The sequence below is a fragment of the Ips typographus genome, linkage group LG2 (assembly GCF_016097725.1).
Source record: "Ips typographus isolate SLU linkage group LG2, UJ_Ityp_2.0, whole genome shotgun sequence".
Classification (NCBI taxonomy): Eukaryota; Metazoa; Arthropoda; class Insecta; order Coleoptera; family Curculionidae; genus Ips; species Ips typographus.
This window is the reverse complement of record NC_138423.1, coordinates 20,815,889-20,836,571: the sequence shown is the minus strand read 5'-3', so window position 1 is coordinate 20,836,571 and position 20,683 is coordinate 20,815,889. Positions and strand designations below refer to the sequence as shown.

At 34.0% G+C, this 20,683-nt stretch overlaps 1 protein-coding gene across 1 annotated transcript; it reads left to right on the top strand.

Moving 5' to 3' along the window:
• The first annotated feature begins 5,553 nt into the window (after positions 1–5,553).
• On the top strand, positions 5,554–17,927 carry LOC145724773 (uncharacterized). Its single transcript, XM_081973198.1, has 10 exons — positions 5,554–5,716; positions 10,524–10,560; positions 13,813–13,859; positions 14,009–14,195; positions 14,246–14,443; positions 14,495–14,853; positions 15,187–15,414; positions 15,467–15,854; positions 15,905–16,282; positions 16,354–17,927. Exons 2-10 carry the CDS (start codon positions 10,527–10,529, stop codon positions 17,643–17,645), a joined length of 3,111 nt encoding a protein of 1,036 aa, XP_081829324.1. The 5' UTR covers positions 5,554–5,716; positions 10,524–10,526; the 3' UTR covers positions 17,646–17,927.
• Positions 17,928–20,683: the final 2,756 nt, after the last annotated feature.

Genomic DNA, 20,683 nt, shown 5'->3' with positions numbered 1-20,683 from the left:
TTAAATAATTTTTTCTTGTTTTCCAACGGATTTCATTAAAATTGCCAAATTTGATTTATTTTTTTTATGTTTATATTTGAATGGTAGAAGTATAAACAAAATTATTGTATGATAATTTTTTTTATAATATAATTTAGACCTTTTTAATTTTATTAATAATACTAATTTAATGCCCACTAATTCCTACAGTTGGTACACTATTATGTCCCAGTGGTTTACCCCTCGGAAATTACTGATGTAAATGAGCAAGATAGAGCTCCTTTACAGTATGTTATTGTTCCGATCTGGCAGTAGTTAAAAACTGAAGAAAAAGTAACTTAAATAATGAAAACGCTACTGGTAGTATACAGGGCAGTCCTTCAAAAACTGAATTAATCGATAATGGAATAATACAAATTAAAAAAAAACTATATTAAACGAACAGTGCCGGGTGCTAAATTGTAAACTTAATAAGAATTCCATTTTTAATGAGTCACGTGACCATTTGCACCATTTAAATATAGTCACTAAAAAACAGTCAAACATAGTAAGAAAGTACCTACTTTCGGTGTAACTGGAATCATCTCGACAATATTTTAGATGGATGGAGACTATCATGTAGAGAGGCTTCCCATATCTCTGGATATAGCACCAAGTGACTTTTACTCAAATTTTCTCAAAAAAAATCTCTTTACAGTGTGTCCCAAACTCCACACACACCAATTTGGGATTCCTTAGCAATCAAAATCCTAAGAATTTTTTTTTTGGGACATCCTAATTATCTTTTCAACAATCAATCGACATCAAGCCAAATTATTGGATAAAGAAAGTAGTACCGAACAAAATGTAGAACACTGCGGTCCACTTGCCAGCTTGATATGTAATTAGATGCATATGTTCTGGCGGTAATTTTCTTCATGTCGACTAGGTAGTACTGTGTACTTTTAAACGCAAATTACACATTATATGAAAATACGAACACGACAATAGGAAATTCTAGTTTATACGCAGGCGACACAGATGTGTGGATAAGTTTGATATAATCAGAAAGCCGGAAAATGTTGAATTTTAGTTATTCAACTGTATTATATGTTTTTATTGGCATATGGTTGCTAAGTGGTTGACCCACACTTAAAAAATAGTAAATGCGTTCGCACTTTCTTTGAGAATTTTATTAAGAATGCCATTTTAAATTATCGATTCGTTTTGGGTGTAATATTGACAATAAAAGCTTGCCTAACGTGGTAAGTCACAACTCGTTTTGATCCGTAACTAAACTAATGGAAAGCAATTTCTATGTCAGTTGAATGCCGGAAATTAGAAAAAGTATTGTTTGATTGATTAGTTGTCAGCAATCATACAGTTTTTTAGGGCTGTAAAAAGTGATAAAAAAAAAATCAAAATAAGGTCATAAATTTTAAACAAACCAACCAAAATCTTTGACAGTCTTCCTGACATTTTTTGCTGCAGAAAACTGATTGGACTTAACTTTTCTCTCTTCTACACTTTGACAATTTGGTAAAAACCACTCAATACAATTAAGAGAAACCGAATGCAGTGCAATATTTTGCGCGCACTCGGTAATTTTTGATTTAATGATCGATTGAAGAGGCTTGTTTCGACATTCATGTGCACTCTTTGGAAAACCTACTGTTGCAAGGTGAAAACATTCATAATTACGATTCTTCTGAGTATGAAATAATAGTTGTTAATGACTAAAAGTCGGTAGCCAGTTCAGTGGCGTAACAAATATTAGATTTAGGATAGAAAGTGGTACCTGACGCCAAAAAAATATAAACAACCAAAACTATAATAATATAAATTGTTTATGGTGTACATGTGACCCTGTTGTTTGGATTAATATCCGGCGAATCCATTTTTTTATTCAAGGAAGTACCTGTTGAGAAAGTACTTTTTTACGTGATACGAATTAGCAAAGAGTCGTTTAATTTATGATTTTTAATCGATTAAACAACAAATAAATTTGTTTTTTTTATTCAATTGTTTAATTCAAGTATACAGACGAGTAATTAAGCGATCTCCTTCATCAGCGGCACTATACTATAGAAAGTGATGAAGCGTTTCACTGTTGATATAAATGAAAATCGATAAATAACTCCAAATGTATAAAGTATTTGGGGTCACAATTAATGTGGCTATACCCGAAAAAAAGCTAAGTACCATGCAATTTGCTCGTTTAACATCTGTAGTTTAGGCTTTTGCGGTTTCACTAGCTTGGCTATGCACAGCTGGCTCTTGGATGGAAGAGAGTATTGAAATTAAATGAAAATTTTACTTACGGTAATAAAGTTAGACAAAAAGCAACCAAATATTGTAATAACACACATATTGAAGATGTTGTGACGTTATCTGCGTGTGAATCTTTATTGTCTTCCATTAATAGTTTTATAGGTTTATGATGGATCAGATTTTGTGACGTCTTAGATAATAAAAGATCATATTGGGGGATCATAGTTAAATCAGTCACTTGACGTCGAAAATGCAATCTTGTTAGAAAAAGGTCAAGTAAGAGTCATTGCTAGAAATAGTCACGTGACACCAAATATGGTAGGTAATTATCAACCGATAATCACACAATATTAACAGTTATATTTAGAGTCCGGATTAAAAAGCACTAAAGTAGTGAAAAAAAATGCTTAAAAAGCAAAAAAGCACAAAACTCTTTCAGAATTGCAACATTTTTTTGAGTTCAACTTCTAGAAATTTTTTGAAGATTTCAAAGCTTTTAGACCGCCTTGAATTTTTTTGAGAGCTTCTAGACTAGTTGAAGATTATTTGGAAGCCTTTAACGTGTTTTAAAAGCTTTTGGAAGCTTCTAGACTATTTTGAAAGACTTCCAACTACTTTTGAAACATTTTGGAGTTTCTGTAGTGTTTTGAAATCTATTTAGACTACTTTAGGAGCATTGAAGATTCTGAACTGCTTTTAAGACATGAGAATTTGAACTTTTGGAAGCTTTTAACTGCTTTAGAAGCATACGGAAGCTTTTAGACTGCCTTGAAATTTTTTGAGAGCTTCTAGACTAGTTGAAGATTATTTGGAATCTTTTAAACTGTTCTAAATGCTTTTGGAAGCTTCTAGACTATTTTAAAATGCTTTAGACTGCTTGAGAAGCATTTTGGAGTTTCTGTAGTGTTTTGAAATCTTTTTAGACTACTTTAGGTGCATTGATGGTTCTGGACTTCTTTTAAGACATGGGAATTTGAAGTTTTGGAAGCTTTTAAACTGCTTTAGAAGCATACGGAAACTTGTAGACTACCTTGAAATTTTTTTAGAGCTTCTAGACTAGTTGAAGATTATTTGGAAGCCTTTAGCGTGTTTTAAAAGCTTTTGGAAGCTTCTAGACTATTTTGAAAGACTTCCAACTGCTTTTGAAACATTTTGGAGTTTCTGTAGTGTTTTGAAATCTTTTTAGACTACTTTAGGAGCATTGAAGATTCTGAACTGCTTTTAAGATATGTGAATTTGAACTTTTGGACGCTTTTAACTGCGTTAGAAGCATACGGAAGCTTTTAGACTGCCTTGAAATTTTTTGAGAGCTTCTAGACTAGTTGAAGATTATTTGGAATCTTTTAAACTGTTCTAAATGCTTTTGGAAGGTTCTAGACTGTTTTAAAACGCTTTAGATTGCTTGAGAAGCATTTTGGAGTTTCTGTAGTGTTTTGAAATCATTTTAGACTACTTAAGGAGCATTGAAGATTCTGGACTGCTTTTAAGACATGTGAATTTGAACTTTTGGAAGCTTTTAACTGCTTTAGAAGCATACGGAAGCTTTTAGACTGCCTTGAAATTTTTTTAGAGCTTCTAGACTAGTTAAAGATTATTTGGAAGCTTTTAGAGTGTTCTAAAAGCTTTTGGAAGCTTCTAGACTATTTTGAAAGACTTCCAACTGCTTTTGAAACATTTTGGAGTTTCTGTAGTGTTTTGAAATCTTTTTAGACTGCTTTAGGAGCATTGAAGATTCTGAACTGCTTTTAAGACATGTGAATTTGAACTTTTGAAAGCTCTTAACTGCTTTAGAAGCATACGGAAGCTTTTAGACTGCCTTGAAATTTTTTGAGAGCTTCTAGACTAGTTAAAGATTATTTGGAAGCTTTTAGCGTGTTTTAAAAGCTTTTGGAAGCTTCTAGACTATTTTGAAAGACTTCCAACTGCTTTAGAAACATTTTGGAGTATCTGTAGTGTCTTGAAATCTTTTTAGACTACTTTAGGAGCATTGAAGATTCTGAACTGCTTTTAAGACATGTGAATTTGAACTTTTGGAAGCTTTTAACTGCTTTAGAAGCATACGGAAGCTTTTAGACTGCCTTGAATTTTTTTGAGAGCTTCTAGACTAGTTGAAGATTATTTGGAAGCTTTTAAAGTATTCTAAAAGCTGTTGGAAGCTTCTAGCCTGTTTTGAGGGCTTTAGACTGTTTCTGTAGTGTTTTAAAACCTTTTTAAACTACTTTAGGAGCATTTGGAAGGTGTTTGGGCAATTTAAAGAGCTTTGAAGATTCTGGACTGCCTTTAAGACATTTGAAACCTTGTAGACGGTTTTAGAAACTTTTGGAAGTTGTTAAACTGCTTTAGAAGCATACGGAAGCTTTTGAGAGTTTCTAGATAAATTGAAAAGGATTTGGAGGCGTTTAGACTGTTCTAGGCTGCTTTGTAAGCTTTGCAAGGCATTTTAGAGGTTTTATAGGGTTTTGGAATGTGAACGAACGTGTTGGTGTGTGAATGAACATTTTTTTAGACTACTTCAGGAGTATTTGGAAATTTTTTGGTCAGTTTAAATTTGTAAATTGATTCTTATACATTTTGCAACATGTTTTTGTGGTTCAGAAGCCTTCAATATCTCAATATACCAATTTTTTGTCAAAGAAGTTATTAGTTTAGTTTATTTTTAAAAACTTGAAAAGCTTGTTTTGAAAAAAACTGGTTAAACCATACAAAAATAGCAGTAAATAAGCACAAAACGAAGGAAAAAGCAAAAAAAGCATCAACAAAATGTGTCAAATGACGCGTTTTTGTTTAGACTTTAGTCACGTGCTCCTAAAAGCGGTTACTGAAACTGCCTTCCCAATGAAAATCAAAAAATATGTGGGATCCTCGGTTTGAACATTTGATTTTCAGCCTGAAAACTGCATAATTGAAACTATTTGAGAGTGATATTTAGGTGCAACAAATCACTTAAACTTATAATTCAAATTTTAGAATAACGGATTGTTTAAAATTGTCACGTGACTCAATAGTATAGTGTTTTTAGCTAAAAAACTAGAAAGTATAAAAAAAACTTTCAAAATCACAGTCAAAGACTTGTTTTTGACTCGAAACTTTTAAGCTTAAAAATTGTAAGTGAAATCATGACTTACATACATTGTTTACATTCCGAGTTTTGACGCATTTTTGGTGCAAACCAAAAATAGGTTGGCAATACCAAAAACAAAAAATTTGGTGGACCACCATCTACCACAATAGACCCGGATGGTACTGCCGTATGGTACTACCATCGCGATTTCCCCGTGTGAAACTTTACTGCACGCGGTCAGGTTCTGCTGAAGACAAGAAGTCAACGTTAGTCGCCGAACCGCGATCAGATCGAGATATCGTGCTGCAAGAAGTACCGCGGAACCACTTTGACCAATCGTTTTAATTGGTTTAGTTAGTTATCATTAACTGGACGCGGGTGTTTAAACGGATTTATTTTATTATTTTTTTGTTTACAAAATTAAAGGTAATTTTTAATTTAAATTTCAGTTCGGTGATGGCTTTAACGTGTGTGTGAAGATGTGATTAGGAAATTTGGTATTAATTATGCCACCGTTATTGTGTGATTTCATGTACTGATTTTGCAAGTTTATTATGCAAATTTGCATACAAAAGAGTTGCTCAAATGTAACTTTTTGAATGGAAAGTTCTTAAATCTGTAAAAAAGTAGGCCACTATGCTAAAAAAAGGAAGTAGCAGGATAAAATAGTAATTAAAGTTTTTTCTACACTCCAACAATTTAAAAAAATGCATTTTATTTATGACAGTTAGTTATTTAACATGGAAGATAGTAATTATTATTATTAAGTGTAAATTCCTCGCGGTCAGTGTTGTTTGCATACGAATAGACTTTATACCACTTAACCCATTTTCTTTTTTCAATTTAATATGCAGGAGCACTTTTGATTTCGATTTTCGCTTTTAATGAATTCCCGCACGCGCTATTTCAAATTGTAAATCACGTACAGGTTCGTTACTAATTGTCGTACAAGTTGTTGATCGTTTCATTTACTAACTGTACACTCGTACGATTGAAGGTTGAATTAAACAATTTATGTTATTTATTGAAATCGTACGTTGTTTACTACATCAAACGTTTAATAATTCAGGAATTACGGTTAAATAGTTTTTGATTGAAATATGATATTTTACTTAAAATATATCATTTTATTTTACAGGCAATATTTAGTTTTTTTTTTCAAGAGTAACTTTAATAATAAAAATTTCCTAGAGAAGTTCTCATAGACTAGCATTTTACCAAAATAATGTGTACCTATATGAAAAGTAATATTATTTTGACGGCAAACTCTATTAGTTTTTGAGTTATTAACCTGAATGGAGAGTGTTTCTGCCTATTTGACTTGTTTACAGGTTCTCGGCAAATTTCCTTATAGTCTCTGCAGTTAGAGGCACATTGTGGGGGCTATTTGTATACGACATTCCAAAAAAAAAATATCAATTTTTAAGGTAGTTTAAGGAGGTCCTGTATGGATTAAGTGGGAAAATGGCTAATTTTTCTCTAATATAAACTTTGATTGGTTGATCATGTACTATGGCTTTTACAGAGTTTAAACATGAACCTTCCAAGAAATGATTTAAATTGCCAGAAATCTTTAGGGCCATTTTGAAAGTGCAGTAAACCTCTAAATGCTAAATGCTTCTGACCTTCCAAAAAGTGCCAGAAACTTCTACAAGTGTCTTAAATCTCAGAAGCCTCTAGGATCGTTTAGAATGTACCAAAGACCTCTAAATGCCATTGCAAACTTTCTGAAAAGTTCCAGAGCCCTCTACAACTGTCTTAAACTTTTCCAAAACCTCTAAGACCATTTTAAATGTGCCAGAGACCTCTAAATGCTAAGGACAACCTTCTAAAAAGTGACAGAAGCTTCTAAAAATGTCTTAAACATTCTCAGAGGCCTCTGGGACCGTTTAGAATGTACCAAAGATCTCTGAATGTTATTGAATACTTTCTGAAAAGTTCCAGAGCCCTCTACAACTGTCTTAAACTTTTCCAAAACCTCTAAGACCATTTTAAATGTGCCAGAGACCTCTAAATGCTAAGGACAACCTTCTAAAAAGTGACAGAAGCTTCTAAAAATGTCTTAAACATTCTCAGAGGCCTCTGGGACCGTTTAGAATGTACCAAAGATCTCTGAATGTTATTGAATACTTTCTGAAAAGTTCCAGAGCCCTCTACAACTGTCTTAAACTTTTCCAAAACTTCTAGAACCATTTTAAATGTGCCAGAGACCTCTAAATGCTACTGACAATCTTCTAAAATGTGCTAGAAGCTTCTTAAACCTTCTCAGAGGCCTCTAGGACTATTTAGAATGTACCAAAGACCTCTAAATGCTATTGAAAACTTTCTGAAAAGTTCCAGAGCCATCTACAACTGTCTTAAACTTTCCCAAAAACCTCTAGGACCATTTCAAATGTGCCAGATCCCTCTAAATGCTACTTAAAGTGTTCTAAAAAGTGCCAGAAGCTTCTACAAGTGTCTTAAACCTTCTCAGAGGCCTCTAGGACTGTTTAGAATGTACCAAAGACCTCTAAATGCTATTGAAAACTTTCTGAAAAGTTCCAGAACCCTCTGCAACTGTCTTAAACTTTCACAAAACCTCTAGGACCATTTTAAATGTGCCAGAGACCTCTAAATGCTAAGGACAACCTTCTAAAAAGTGATAGAAGCTTCTAAAAGTGTCTTAAACATTCTCAGAGGCTTTTAGGACCGATTAGAATGTACCAAAGATCTCTGAATGTTATTGAATACTTTCTGAAAAGTTCCAGAGCCCTCTACAACTGTCTTAAACTTTTCCAAAACCTGTAGGACCATTTTAATGTGCCACAGACCTCTAAATGCTACTGACAACCTTCTAAAAAGTGCCAAAACCTTCTACAAGTGTCTTAAACCTTCTCAGACTCCTCTAGGACCGTTTAGAATGTACCAAAGACCTCTAAATGCTATTGAAAACTTTCTGAAAAGTTCCAGAGCCCTCTACAACTGTCTTAAACTTTCCTAAAACCTCTAGGACCATTTTAAATGTGCCAGAGACCTCTAAATGTTATTGACAACCTTCTAAAAAGTGCCAGAAGCTTCTACAAGTATCTTAAACTATCCCAGACTTGTTTTAAATTGTCAGAAGTCTTTAGAGCCATTTTGAATGTGTCTATAAGGCCTCTAAATGCTAGTAAGAATTTTCTGAAAAGTTCCAGAGCCCTCTACAACTGTCTTAAACTTTCCCAAAACCTGTAGGACCATTTTAAATGTGCCAGAGAGAACTCTAAATGCTACTGACAACCTTCTAAAAAGTGCCAGAAGCTTCTAAAAGTGTCTTAAACCTTCTCAGAGGCCTCTAGGACCGTTTAGAATGTACCAAAGACCTCTAAATGCTATTGAAAACTTTCTGAAAAGTTCCAGAACCCTCTGCAACTGTCTTAAACTTTCTCAAAGCCTCTAGGACCATTTCAAATGTACCAGAGACCTCTAAATGCTACTTACAGTCTTCTAAAAAGTGCCAGAAGCTTCTACAAGTGTCTTAAGCCTTCTCAGACTTGTTTAAATTGTTAGAGGTCTCTAGAACCGTTTTGAATGTACCAAAGGCCTCTAAATGCTAATGAGAATTTTCTGAAAAGTTCCAGAGCGCTCTATAACTGTCTTAAACATTCCAGAACTGTTTTAAATGGCCAGAGGCCTCTAGGACCATTTTGAAAGTTCTCTAGACGTCAAAATGTTATTGAGAACCTTCTAAAAATGTCAGAGGCCTCCACAAGTGTCTTAAACCTTTCAAGAATGGTTTTAAACTGTAGTAATGATGAGGTAAACTATTTTTTTTGTAAATAGAAATCTCTATGTTTTAAAACATATTGACGAAAACATTTGTCACGTGGTATATCAGGTTCTTATACCAAAATAGTAAGGCTTTTGCTAAGATACTTACGGTTAAATGAATATAAATAACGGTTCATTCAAGCTATAATGGCGTTTTTGATTAACCTGCTCATATGTAAAAAAGCTCCGTTGAGCCACCCTGTATAAAAAGTCTTAGTAACAATTCACTTTGTAATTATCATTTTAATCTAAGTTATTGTAGGTACTTTTGACATGACAGCAATTCTTCAACAACATATTTACTAGAAACTAAAAGCAAATTAAACTTTTGCTACTTGACAGATTTTTACTAAAAAAAGTGAAGAGACAGAATAAATTATGCTTGGCAAACTTTCAAACTTTTAATATAGTAAAGATATTGTTTTCTCTAAAAAACTGACTTTTTTTGATATCGAAATTGAAGAAGTCATGAATATTACACGCCTAATCAGCATAATTAAAAAAACCGTTCCACATTCCTTTTTCTACGCCTTTGAACTTGACTTTCGACAGTTTCACTGTCGTTTAGCGAATTGCATACAAATCGAATTTGTCACGGTTAACTTCTTAACGCTCAGACCACTAAATAGTCACAAACTGGGAAAAAATTAATTAAAGTAGCCTTAAAATTGCTCTCGTTACTTTACCATCGGAAAAAATGCGTTTGAATTGAATTAGATTTTCACTCGTAGCCAATCAAAGTTATCGCATGGCTGAACTTCCTTAGCACGATATGAATTTGTTATAGAAAATGTCCATAAAGTAAAGGAAAAAAGAAAACATAGTGAGCTATTAAATCAGTATGGTGCCGGAGTTTCACTCGATGATATAACAAAAATACAAATATAGGAAGAAACGGCCGGAAAACAATAATCAACAAATACCTAACATTAAGTTTTATGCAACAAGAAGTTTACCTCCTGTAACAAAAATTGAATCTTCCTGACTGGTTCAAAAGAGTGTCAAACTGGTTGCATACATTATGGAAATGTTGTAAATAGAAACATGAGATGTTATCAGACCAAGCATTCAAGGAATTTCCTTTCCAAAGCGCCATTTTCTTACCGGTTCTACGAAACCTTGAACCAAATTCGAAATTTTTTTACAGAAAGTAAAATCCCGGATCGCTATTTCTTCTATCGTGACCAAACGCACTTACAGCGCCAATTTAAAACTGTATCGTTGACATGCTTTCTGCTTTCATTCATGCGACGCTATTGAAGCGTGTTTTTGGGTATAGAAAGCCGCGAAAATTGATGAGTTTCGAGTGTCACAACTGGAAAATCCCTCATCAAGCATATTTGTTCAATGTCACGTTCTAATAATCAGTTTTTTGTCAAAACCTAACTAGATTCTTAACAACACTGACTTTTAATTAAATGTTAATATCTGTTTTTTTTTGCAGAAGATGCCGCCAGGGCGATGGAGGTTCTGGTTTTATGGTAAGTACTGATTTTTAGCTATTGTTCAACATAATTTAAGAAAAATATATTTTTTACAAAATCATTGTCTAATTGTGAAAACAATGAATTCTGTCTTATGAAAGTTTTTATCTAAATGAATATAAAAAATCCACATTTTATGGAAAAATTAACTTTATCAGAAATTTATCTTGCATCTCGAAAAATTAGTATAACCTCAATATTTTTAGATGAAGAGATGATACATATTACTGTCAAATTCTTATACAGAGTGTTAAATATTCAGAACACTTAACTCAAAACATCAAATTTTTTTTAAATTCAACCTTTTTATAATCATATATAAAAATATTTTGCAAACTGAAATGATGAATGATTCAAAATTCGCACAATTTATTTTAATTGGTTAGCAGTTTAGTTTGAATTTGTACTTGCAGAAAGTAAAAGGAAACAACTGTCAAAAAACGAAGAAAATTCATTTTTTTACTTTCGTAAGTAATGGATCATAAATTACTTATAAATTCGTAAGTAAAAGCTGTTATTGACTAGAAATATAATAAACCATTGAAATAAGTTAAACTATAATCTCAAAACTTGTTAAAAATTAAAAAAGCTACTCCTTTTTCTAATTATGTCAAGAGTTAATGTCTGTCAAAAATCAAACATCCTGTACACGTATTAACAAACAACGGCACATCAAAATTCGATTTTGGTATTATTATTTTTGAACAAAATACTTATGTACAGGGTGGCCAATTAAGAACGCGAGATACTGGATTTGGGAAACTATCTAAGGCTTGCGACAAAAAAAATTATAACTAAAATGGAATTATACCATTCTTCACTCATCATTTCTTCATAGTTTTGTACCTTCATGGAGCAGATGAAGCTTAATAATCACAAACAAATATAATATGTGACAGAGACATTTTTGCAGAAATGTAAAATCGGTAATTTTTGGGTCGGAACATTTTCATTTTTGGATTACCGGAAAATTACTTTATGCTTAAATGAAAATTTTCCTTGATAGGGAAAACAGCTGTCAAACTTGTCATTGTTAATGTCAAACTTATCGTGCATTCTAATGAGACAATTTCAGACATCTTAAGGTAATGATTAAAAGTATAGTAATCTGATTTAATTGAAGAGATGTTCTGTATGTTCTCCTTTCTGGACAACACATTCCCGGTATAAAAGCTTCAATCTTTCGGTAGCGTGACATTTCTACTATATATATAGTATACAGGGTGATCAAAAGACAATTTCAAGGGTTACAAATTGCTATATTGAACCATCCTGTAACTGTCAAAATAACACAGATATGGGCTGTCACAGTAAAAACTGTCAAAATCAAACTTTACAACAAACAACTCAGTTTTAACAGTAAATAACTCAGTTTTTCGACGTTTTAGGTAAAAACGCTATACAGGGTGGTCAAAAGAGAATTTAAAGGGCTACAAATTGGTATATTGAACCACCCTAGAATTGTCAGAATAATCGAGTTATTGACAATACATTTGAGTAGTTACAGGGTGATTTAATGAATTTTTAACATCCTGGTAACTTGATTAATTTTCATTTTTTAAAAGAAAAATACCAAATATGAATTTTGTAAATATTTGCATGTACTTTATTCCTAGATAATCCATTAGTAAGTATACAGGGTGTCTCAAATTTGAGCAACAAACCAAATTTATAATTTTTTATTCGATTTTTGGAATTTACGTCAAATTATAGGCTTAATTGATGTAAAATGTTTGTATCGATATTCAATTGTTTTTTCTCTAGCAGCCTTACTTTGTCCACCATCGTCGAAAGCAGAAATTTCCAATTTGAGCAAAATTTTGGTCCACTTTTCCAGAAAATCGTCCATAACTCGCTTATTTGCAACACCATGTATAAACACACAGTATAACAAAATAAAGCTAATGAATGGGGCTATCACGTGACTTTGAGCGGGCACGGCTAAGTTGCCTCGTTTAGCCGCTAAAGGGCGTCAAAGTTGACTTTCGTTTTTTTCAGATTTTGCTCAATATCTCGGAAACTTTTCAGGTTAGAAATCTGAGGTTTTTATCACCGATGGGATGCAACTTTCACCTTCTATACACTTTTTTGGTACCACGCACCGTTTGACTTTTGAAAAATTAAAAACTAGAATTGTCAAAAAATTTCAAGTGAACAACAAGTTATAAAATAGTACAAAAAATGTAAAAAACTAATTATTTTTGAATTTTTCATGAAAAATTACCGAACATTTTCTGGAAAAATTTTCATAAATTTAATTTTTCGGAAATTTTACATCCCTGCATTTTTGGCTCTAGAAACATTCAAAATTCCACTCATGGAGGTGTAAAATACTATGAATTACTTTGAGCTTATTTGTCTGTATTTCACGTATATTTACTAGTTTTATAGCTTTACGGGACGGATTTAGAATAATATCACTTTTATTATAAATTATGCTATATGTCAAATACGCCATTTTGCTTAAAAAATATCTCAGAACCCTACTTATGGAGGTACACAATCTAGTTAATCAATTTTAACCTGAATTGGTCATATTTCAGAGCTTTTATGGAGCAGAATTGACCGTTGACACTTAATGACAAAGCCATCAAAGCAAGCTTTTAACTCATCAGAATAATATATGATTGACAGGCGCAACTTGGTAAAAATGATAGACATAACCCCATTTTAATCAAATCAAACTACGTACTTACTTTCAGACGCAACACAAACTAATTTGAATATTTTATAAATAAATGAAATAGTTCCATAATACTGATCTAATACTTTGTTATTAATTGCAAACAATAATTTATCATTAAAAATGTTTTACATAACCATGCACACATTCATCATTTGGAAATTCTTAGCTATGTCTTTATTGCCAGCTTATAACATGGGTAATACCACCCAACCCGCGCATTATCAAGTAAAGCAATCGCTGAAACTGTTGCGTAAGGGTGACATTACGCAACAGATTCCGCAAAATTGTAGCAAACGTTTACCCACGCAGGTTACGCTTTTTTTTTAAGAAACAATACCAAATTTAATAATAATTAAAAGGAAGAGAAAGGACGGTTTGTGCAAAAGCGGTTCTCATGGTTCTGCCCGACACTCATCTTAAAAAGGACGAATTAATGGCGTTTGTTTCCTTAATGAAAATAATAATGTTAGCCTATCGAGGAAGTGAATCTAATCGAATTCAGGCGAGATTTGTTTTCGTTTCTGTTTTTTCATGTACCTAAAGTAATTTCACTTTTTTTACAGTTGCGGCTGTATTCGCCCAGGCAACACTGGCCGCTCAACAGATGCAGGTACGAGTGCTATTAACCCCATTTTCCAACTGGTTCTGCTAACTGGTGATCTTAATATACTTGCACTTAAAATGATTTCAGTTGTTTCTGCAATAAATTAGCCGGTTTTCTACTCGTAATTGTTTAATAACCTATAATGAGTTGTCTAGGAGGCGATATCGATGTCTTCGGATGGTTGGAGACCAATCGTTGGCAACAGAAGGCACCCGGAATCGGATAACACGCAACTGTCCAGTACCCACAGAGTTTACGATTCAGAAACCACTTTGTCTCCTTACAACCAAAAACCCCATACACCCACGTCGTATCATAAGAATGGAAGAAAACCTAGTATAGGTAATAAAACCCTATTCCCTTGCTACAAGCAGTAAGAACTATTTCTCCAGGCACAAAAACCAAGTATCAAAGTCAGAAAGGTCCAAGTCAGTACTTTGTTCCAACTGGTCCTAGCCAAACATACAAAAAGTCACCACAAGCAAAGAAACCTGTTATAGTGCAAAGCAAACCAAAGAAACCCGCTAGAGGACAAATGGTTGCTCACAGCACTCGAAGTGAGGTTTACGTAAATCCACCTGGACACACTGGTAGGTTGGTAACTACTTTTTTTAGCACATTAACACAAACAAAACTTACAGGTGGTTCTTACTACTTTAAAACATTACCTCAAAGCAACCTCAAAACTCGTGAAGCTCAAGGTTTTGCCTTTGCCAACAACTTTGGTATCACACAACAGGCAGCCCATCTAGAATTAGCCAGATTTCCAGTTGTTGGGGGCGACAACATCCTACAAAGACCAACGTTCTTTGTGGCTAAACCTTTGCAGAATGATGAGTTCACCAGGAACTTAGTACCACCACCTAATAGGGCCAGAAACCCGCAAAAGAGCAACAAGGACACGAAAATTTCATTGTACGCATTCAAAGAAGGACCGGCTACTGATGCTTCCTCGCATGTACCACAGTTTGGAGCCAGGCCTAATCAATATTTGCCTCAGGTGAGTGTCGTTTATTTAAAAAAAAAACCTAGTGATATCTAATTGTAGTTTAATTAAAAATAACACAAGCAAACTACAATGTGCAAATTAAATAACCTAATTATAATCTTGCAACTGGTGATTAGGTAATGGTCACCAATTTGTCTAATGTTATGCAATCTCTGTGACAGACATTTACCAATCTCTGTACCTTTATTTGAAAATTAGAGAGACAATCTAATTTCCTCTTACTCTTTCTGAAAACCAACTTAAGGTTGTCCAGTAAAATCCACGTTATACGTTTTTGACTTTGACTAGTGGAATACAAGACAAATTAAATTGGATGGTTTTAAGGTATCGCCCACTTTTGATTACTCAACACAACAGCAAAAACCTCAAAAAGTCAAAGAACAAGCTCTTGACGTGCAAGTAACCAAGGAAAACTTGAAACAGTACTCTCACAATGTGGCACCTAGCGCCTTTGGGATTGTTCCTGGACGAAACAGTTATCCTATTGGATACGTGGACTATGACTTTGCTAAAGCACGACCCTCCAGTGCCCCTAGTACTCTAACATACGAAGTAAGCCCTTTATTAGTGCTTTTTAACACTAGTTTAACAAACAACTTTGTAGGTTACTGAAGGAAAATGGCTTGATACTCCCTCACAACAATACCAATTCCGTCCACAAGATGCCTTTTTACAGTTCCAAAGTCAGCGACAGGCTTCAGCAAATGCCCGACCAGGTCTACTATTCCAATCAACAGCAGGACCTCCGGTATTTCAGTCTCCCATTGTGGATCTTAGTGTTTCTCCTTTCTTGCCTACTCCTTACAAGCCGGAAAATGTGATTTTGCCCACATCCCCTACACAAGACGAAGCCGCAACTGTGTTCACACAAGTCTCTAATAAAATGAACAAATACCGGAACGACGCTCTTAAAGAATCACCACTATTCTTTGACATTAAAGAGGTGTCCACCCATTATCCAATTCTTGGAAACCCAGAGTCCCAATCTGAAGGTAATATCAAATTCCTAAGTAATTAAAGTGATTTTAAAGTTTAAAATCAGGTAACACGAATTCTCCATTGCCGCTACAAGAAAATGGAGAGATCTCAAACGAAATTTCGACCACACAAAAAGAAATGAAAGATAACAGAACCAGGCGACCAATCCACAAACAACCACCACCGACCCAACCCACACAAGCTACATCAACGAGAGACCCCACCAGATCAAGAATTACCAATCGCAGACGACCAAGACCGAAAAGACCATTGACCACCACAACAACCACCGAGGAACCCATGGTAATCCAAACTTACGAATCGATGAGGTCTCAAGAGGTGGTGGAAGAAGAAAAACCAAGAAGAAGGAGGCCCAGACCTCAGGTACAAGAAGAGGAGGAAGCTAAACCAATTGAGGAAGAAAATTTTAGTAGACAAAGAGGTAAATGTTGTTGTGTTTCATTTCCAATACCGAATTGTTAGTGTAATACTCATATTTTCCTTCCTTAACAGTTTCCGGAAGATACTCGCTCAGAAACAGAGAACGCACCACCGAACGAATCGAAATCGATACAGTTCAACGCAAAAGATTACGTCCCGGATACAAAGGATACGAAGAATCGACCGAACCATCATCAGACCAACAATACTCCCAAGAAACTTCCATACAATCAGAGGAATTTCAAAGATACCAGCCTGAAGTAACTCCAGCCCAGCCAATCAGACCAGAAACTAGACCTTTCATTGAAGAAGTTACCACCACTGAAAGAGTGCGTTACCTGGCAACCACCGAACCAGAGCAAGACATAAACACCAGGTTCCATTTACCTGAAAACGAAGTTGATTACACCACTCAACCTCAACAGGAGGTTATGTCTACCACTCCTGTACCAACCACAACTTCAGAAATTCCTTCCACAGTCAGATCTACTAGGCTGCGCAGACCTACAAAGTTTGATTCACCTAATCGACCTAGGTTTAGTGTGAAAGAATACAGACAAAGACTGCAAACATCAACAACACCCTCAACGACTACAAGACAACCACAAGAAAATAATAATGCCAGGTTTAGGTTCCCTAACAGATTGAGAACCAGACCTACAACAGCCAGCAGCCGAATTGATGAGGACATTACTGATGAGATTACTACCACCATCAGGTCGAGATTCAGCCCCAAACAACCAAGACACGAACAAATCACAACCACAGAAAATAGTGGGATTATAACTGAAAAAGCGATTAAAGCAGTAAATACACGATTAAGGCCATTTGGGCGTACTAAACAACCAGCAGAAACTACCACATCAGCCACTAAAATTTCAATAAGACCCAACTTATTTTCGGCCAGAAGACGAAGCGGATATCCAAGTTTAAAGGAAAGGATCCAGGAAAAGTTACGAAAAAACGAAACTCAACCGGAAGAAATGAAAGATGATGATGATGTAGCAGAATCGGCTACCACTGAGTTAATACTCCCAACCACCACCGAACAAATGGTTGAAAACGCTGAAGAAGTTGAAAACACCATGGAGGAAGAAGATACAAGCAACGATATTTCCACTGAAATTTCAGTTGAAGAGAGTAACATAACTGAAGACGTGTTGAAAAGCGATGACTACACATTGTCTCAAAGAGTGTCAGATTTGACATCTTCATTTAAAGACTACGACAAACCAGGAGCGTTCAATGCTGTCGCACCTACAAGCAGAAGCATACCAAATCATTTCACTTTATCCACGGACGATCCAATTTTACCTATCGAAGCATTCTTCCCTGGATTAAAAGAGAAGAAAGAAAGGAGGTAAACTTATCTATAAACTCAAAAAATTGTGAAGAAAAATATTGAACGTTTTTCGTGTAATGTTGAATATTTTTCTCCTTTAAAGTTTAAAACAGTTAAAGAAAATTTATTTGGAAGTACAAAATTGGTGAATGCCGCAAAATATTGGTGTGCACAAGTACCAAAAATAATGTGCAATTATGTATGTATAAAGAAAATTATTTATTTTTTAGGACTATAGAACGATTATGTATTATTAGTTGCTTAAGTTTAGTTTGTAAGAATAATAAAATATTTTAAAAGGTAATTTTTTTATTTGTGTTTACACTGTTATAAAGTTTCAACACATTTATTCATATAATTTTAATGGTTTATTGTGTTTGGACCAAAATGCAACAAGAGTTTTGTTTCAAGATATTGAAACTCGATTTTAAAGAAATGTTACCTGTTTATTGAAAGACTGCTTACAAACAATTAACTTAATGTATGTAATTAGGTAATATTTAGAAAAAAATGAATATTCAGCGGTTCCCATGAGAACAGATTCATGAGATGTCCGTTTAAGCATAACTCTAATACTAAGTAAAATGTTACATTCTCATAAACTAAGCTATTTCGTGGGGACGTAACTCAAGCTAACGTTTTAAATTGAAGTTGAAGTAAGGTAAATGAAAAAATAGGATAACGCAACAATGTAATGTAGTAAATATGTGACGTTTTGGAGAACTCATTCAAGTAGTAAAATGTCCGCAAATACGTCTACTGTCCAAATTTAGAGAAACCCAAACTGGAAACTAAACTAGGGCCGTTAGAATAACAGTTTTCAAAGCAAATTCAACTGATATTGCATACTATTGTCATTGTTTGCACTGTTAAATGCATGTTTCGTAATAGCAAAAGCAAAGCTAGATAAATTGCACAGTTTCAAACTAGAACAAAACATTATCAACTTTGAAACAATTATCTACATTTTTCCATTTATTTTGCAGTGAGAAATGCGTGGACACAAACTGGTTATGTAAAGAATACATAATTAGAACAAACCTCATTAAAATACACTATTAGTCACCTTCAGGGATTTTCCATTAAGCATGTGGTTAGGGTTTGCATCGATTTCAAATTTGTCATAAGACCCTTTCTATTTAGATGAGTCATTAAATTGAGCAATTTTCCAATTGACACTGAACTTTAATTATTGTAATTTCAGTTGACTTGTACTCGGTAAACTATTTAAAAAATGCGCTCAATAAAATCCCAAACTTGTAGAGCGAGATAAAAACACAATAGCCTAGATTACCTTTGACGACAGGTACATATCTCATTCAAACCCACGCCAAATAGATAAATAAGACAATTTTTCCGGGACAAATCCCAATGTAAATTCTCTCTAGCTCGAGAAAAAAACTCTTTAAAGCCCCATAAAGCCCTTCTCGGTATTTTTGAGACCGAACATGATAATCCCATCAAAGGTGCAGGTGGTTATAAAATGGATTTTTTTTTTCGTTAAATTTTAGTGAACACAGTGGCGTAGCTATTATTTATAATACAAAGTGTGATAGCAAAAAATACGATCTACAACTCTGATTTAGAAAGTTTTCATAAATTTGATTTTAGTAAGGTCTATCACTATTCTCACTTATTTTTAAGGTTAAACACGTTAATATACTGACCTGCTTCAAGCTAGTTTCGACTTTATTGACATGATTTGTGTGTATTGTATTATTTAGTTATTATTAAGTCGCTAAAGTCAAAATTTATTTGATACAAATCAGTGACTAGAAAGATAAGCTAAAACCTATATAATTGCATCCTCGTAAATTAAGCCAAGTAAAAGTGTAGTTTAGGCTGTGACTTTTTTTAACCTGTATTGTCACAGTCAAAACCCTAAAAAATGTGTTGAATTTCATTAAACATTATCACAAAATCCTAAAAATGTTCGAAACGGTCTAAAACTGTGCAAATTGTAAAATATGATCAGAAAGTTGTACAATTGTTCTAAACTATCGAAAACAGTCTTGTTGCATTTAGAAAGTTTTAGAAGTGTTGCAAAAGATCTAAATATGGTCAAAAAGTTATACTTTGCACGCTAATCAAATGATTGGACAACGCATCCTTTGAAAACCTAATTTCTTTGCCGAAAAACGACTCACTGGTGATAACATGTTTAGATACTGTGGAAAGACTAGCAAAAATTCAGTTATAAAGTTACATCCTTAGTTATTTAATTAAGTTGTTATTCTTCTACTTGTAAACTGATATGGATTGAAACTACGCCACTGTTTAGGCAGGTGATTTAAAAAAGGTTTAATGTTCACGACAGTTAATTGAACAAAATCTTAAATTACCCAGGATCGTAGGATCGAATAAAAGAACTTTTTTCTGAGAGAGTTCACGAGAGGCACAAGTATTTTTTTCTGTCTACAACTTCAAAGAAATTCAACGTACACAAGACGCACAGTGTGTTTGTTTTAAATTCACTTATCGGCACTTGATAGTGTTACAAGGGGACGCATAACCGAGCCTAAACGTCATTAAGCGCCTTTGTAACGAAAGCGGTACTGCCATACGCAAGAGTACTTAGCAATACGAGCCGTCAACACAAGAGAATGTTTTAGTAGTTGGGCGGTGTTTTAATGTCTTTCGTACTGCTTGTCTTAAATTTCTTTAGTGTAAATTTAACCTTTTTTCTTAGTATTTACTTAATAAAACTAGTCGACAAAAAAAAATAAAAATTTTTGTAACACAAAACTGAATAGCATAGTATCGTAAATGGACCCATATGAATTGGAAAGTACCAAGAAGAAACTTGTAGCACGTAAAGTTTTCTTGTTACAGTAAACAAACCAGAAGCTAAAAATGGTATTATAGTACATATAGTATGTATTAAAAAATATCTAATGACTGTATCTAATTTACGTTAAGTTGGCGAATGGTACGACATGCTCTTGCAGAACATCGCGAATGTATCCATCTGCATTTAAAGCTCCATTAACAACGACAAACTCTGTTCGTGCCCCTAAGCATTTTCCACCCCAGACCATCACTGAGCCTCCACCATAGGAG

Bases quoted from the DNA above. Each gene is read 5' to 3' on its own strand.
- LOC145724773 (XM_081973198.1), top strand. From the start codon at position 10,527: ATGCCGCCAGGGCGATGGAGGTTCTGGTTTTATG. The intron at 10,561-13,812 runs GTAAGTACTGAT...CTTTTTTTACAG, and splicing joins ATGGAGGTTCTGGTTTTATG to TTGCGGCTGTATTCGCCCAG. The intron at 14,854-15,186 runs GTGAGTGTCGTT...GATGGTTTTAAG, and splicing joins CTAATCAATATTTGCCTCAG to GTATCGCCCACTTTTGATTA.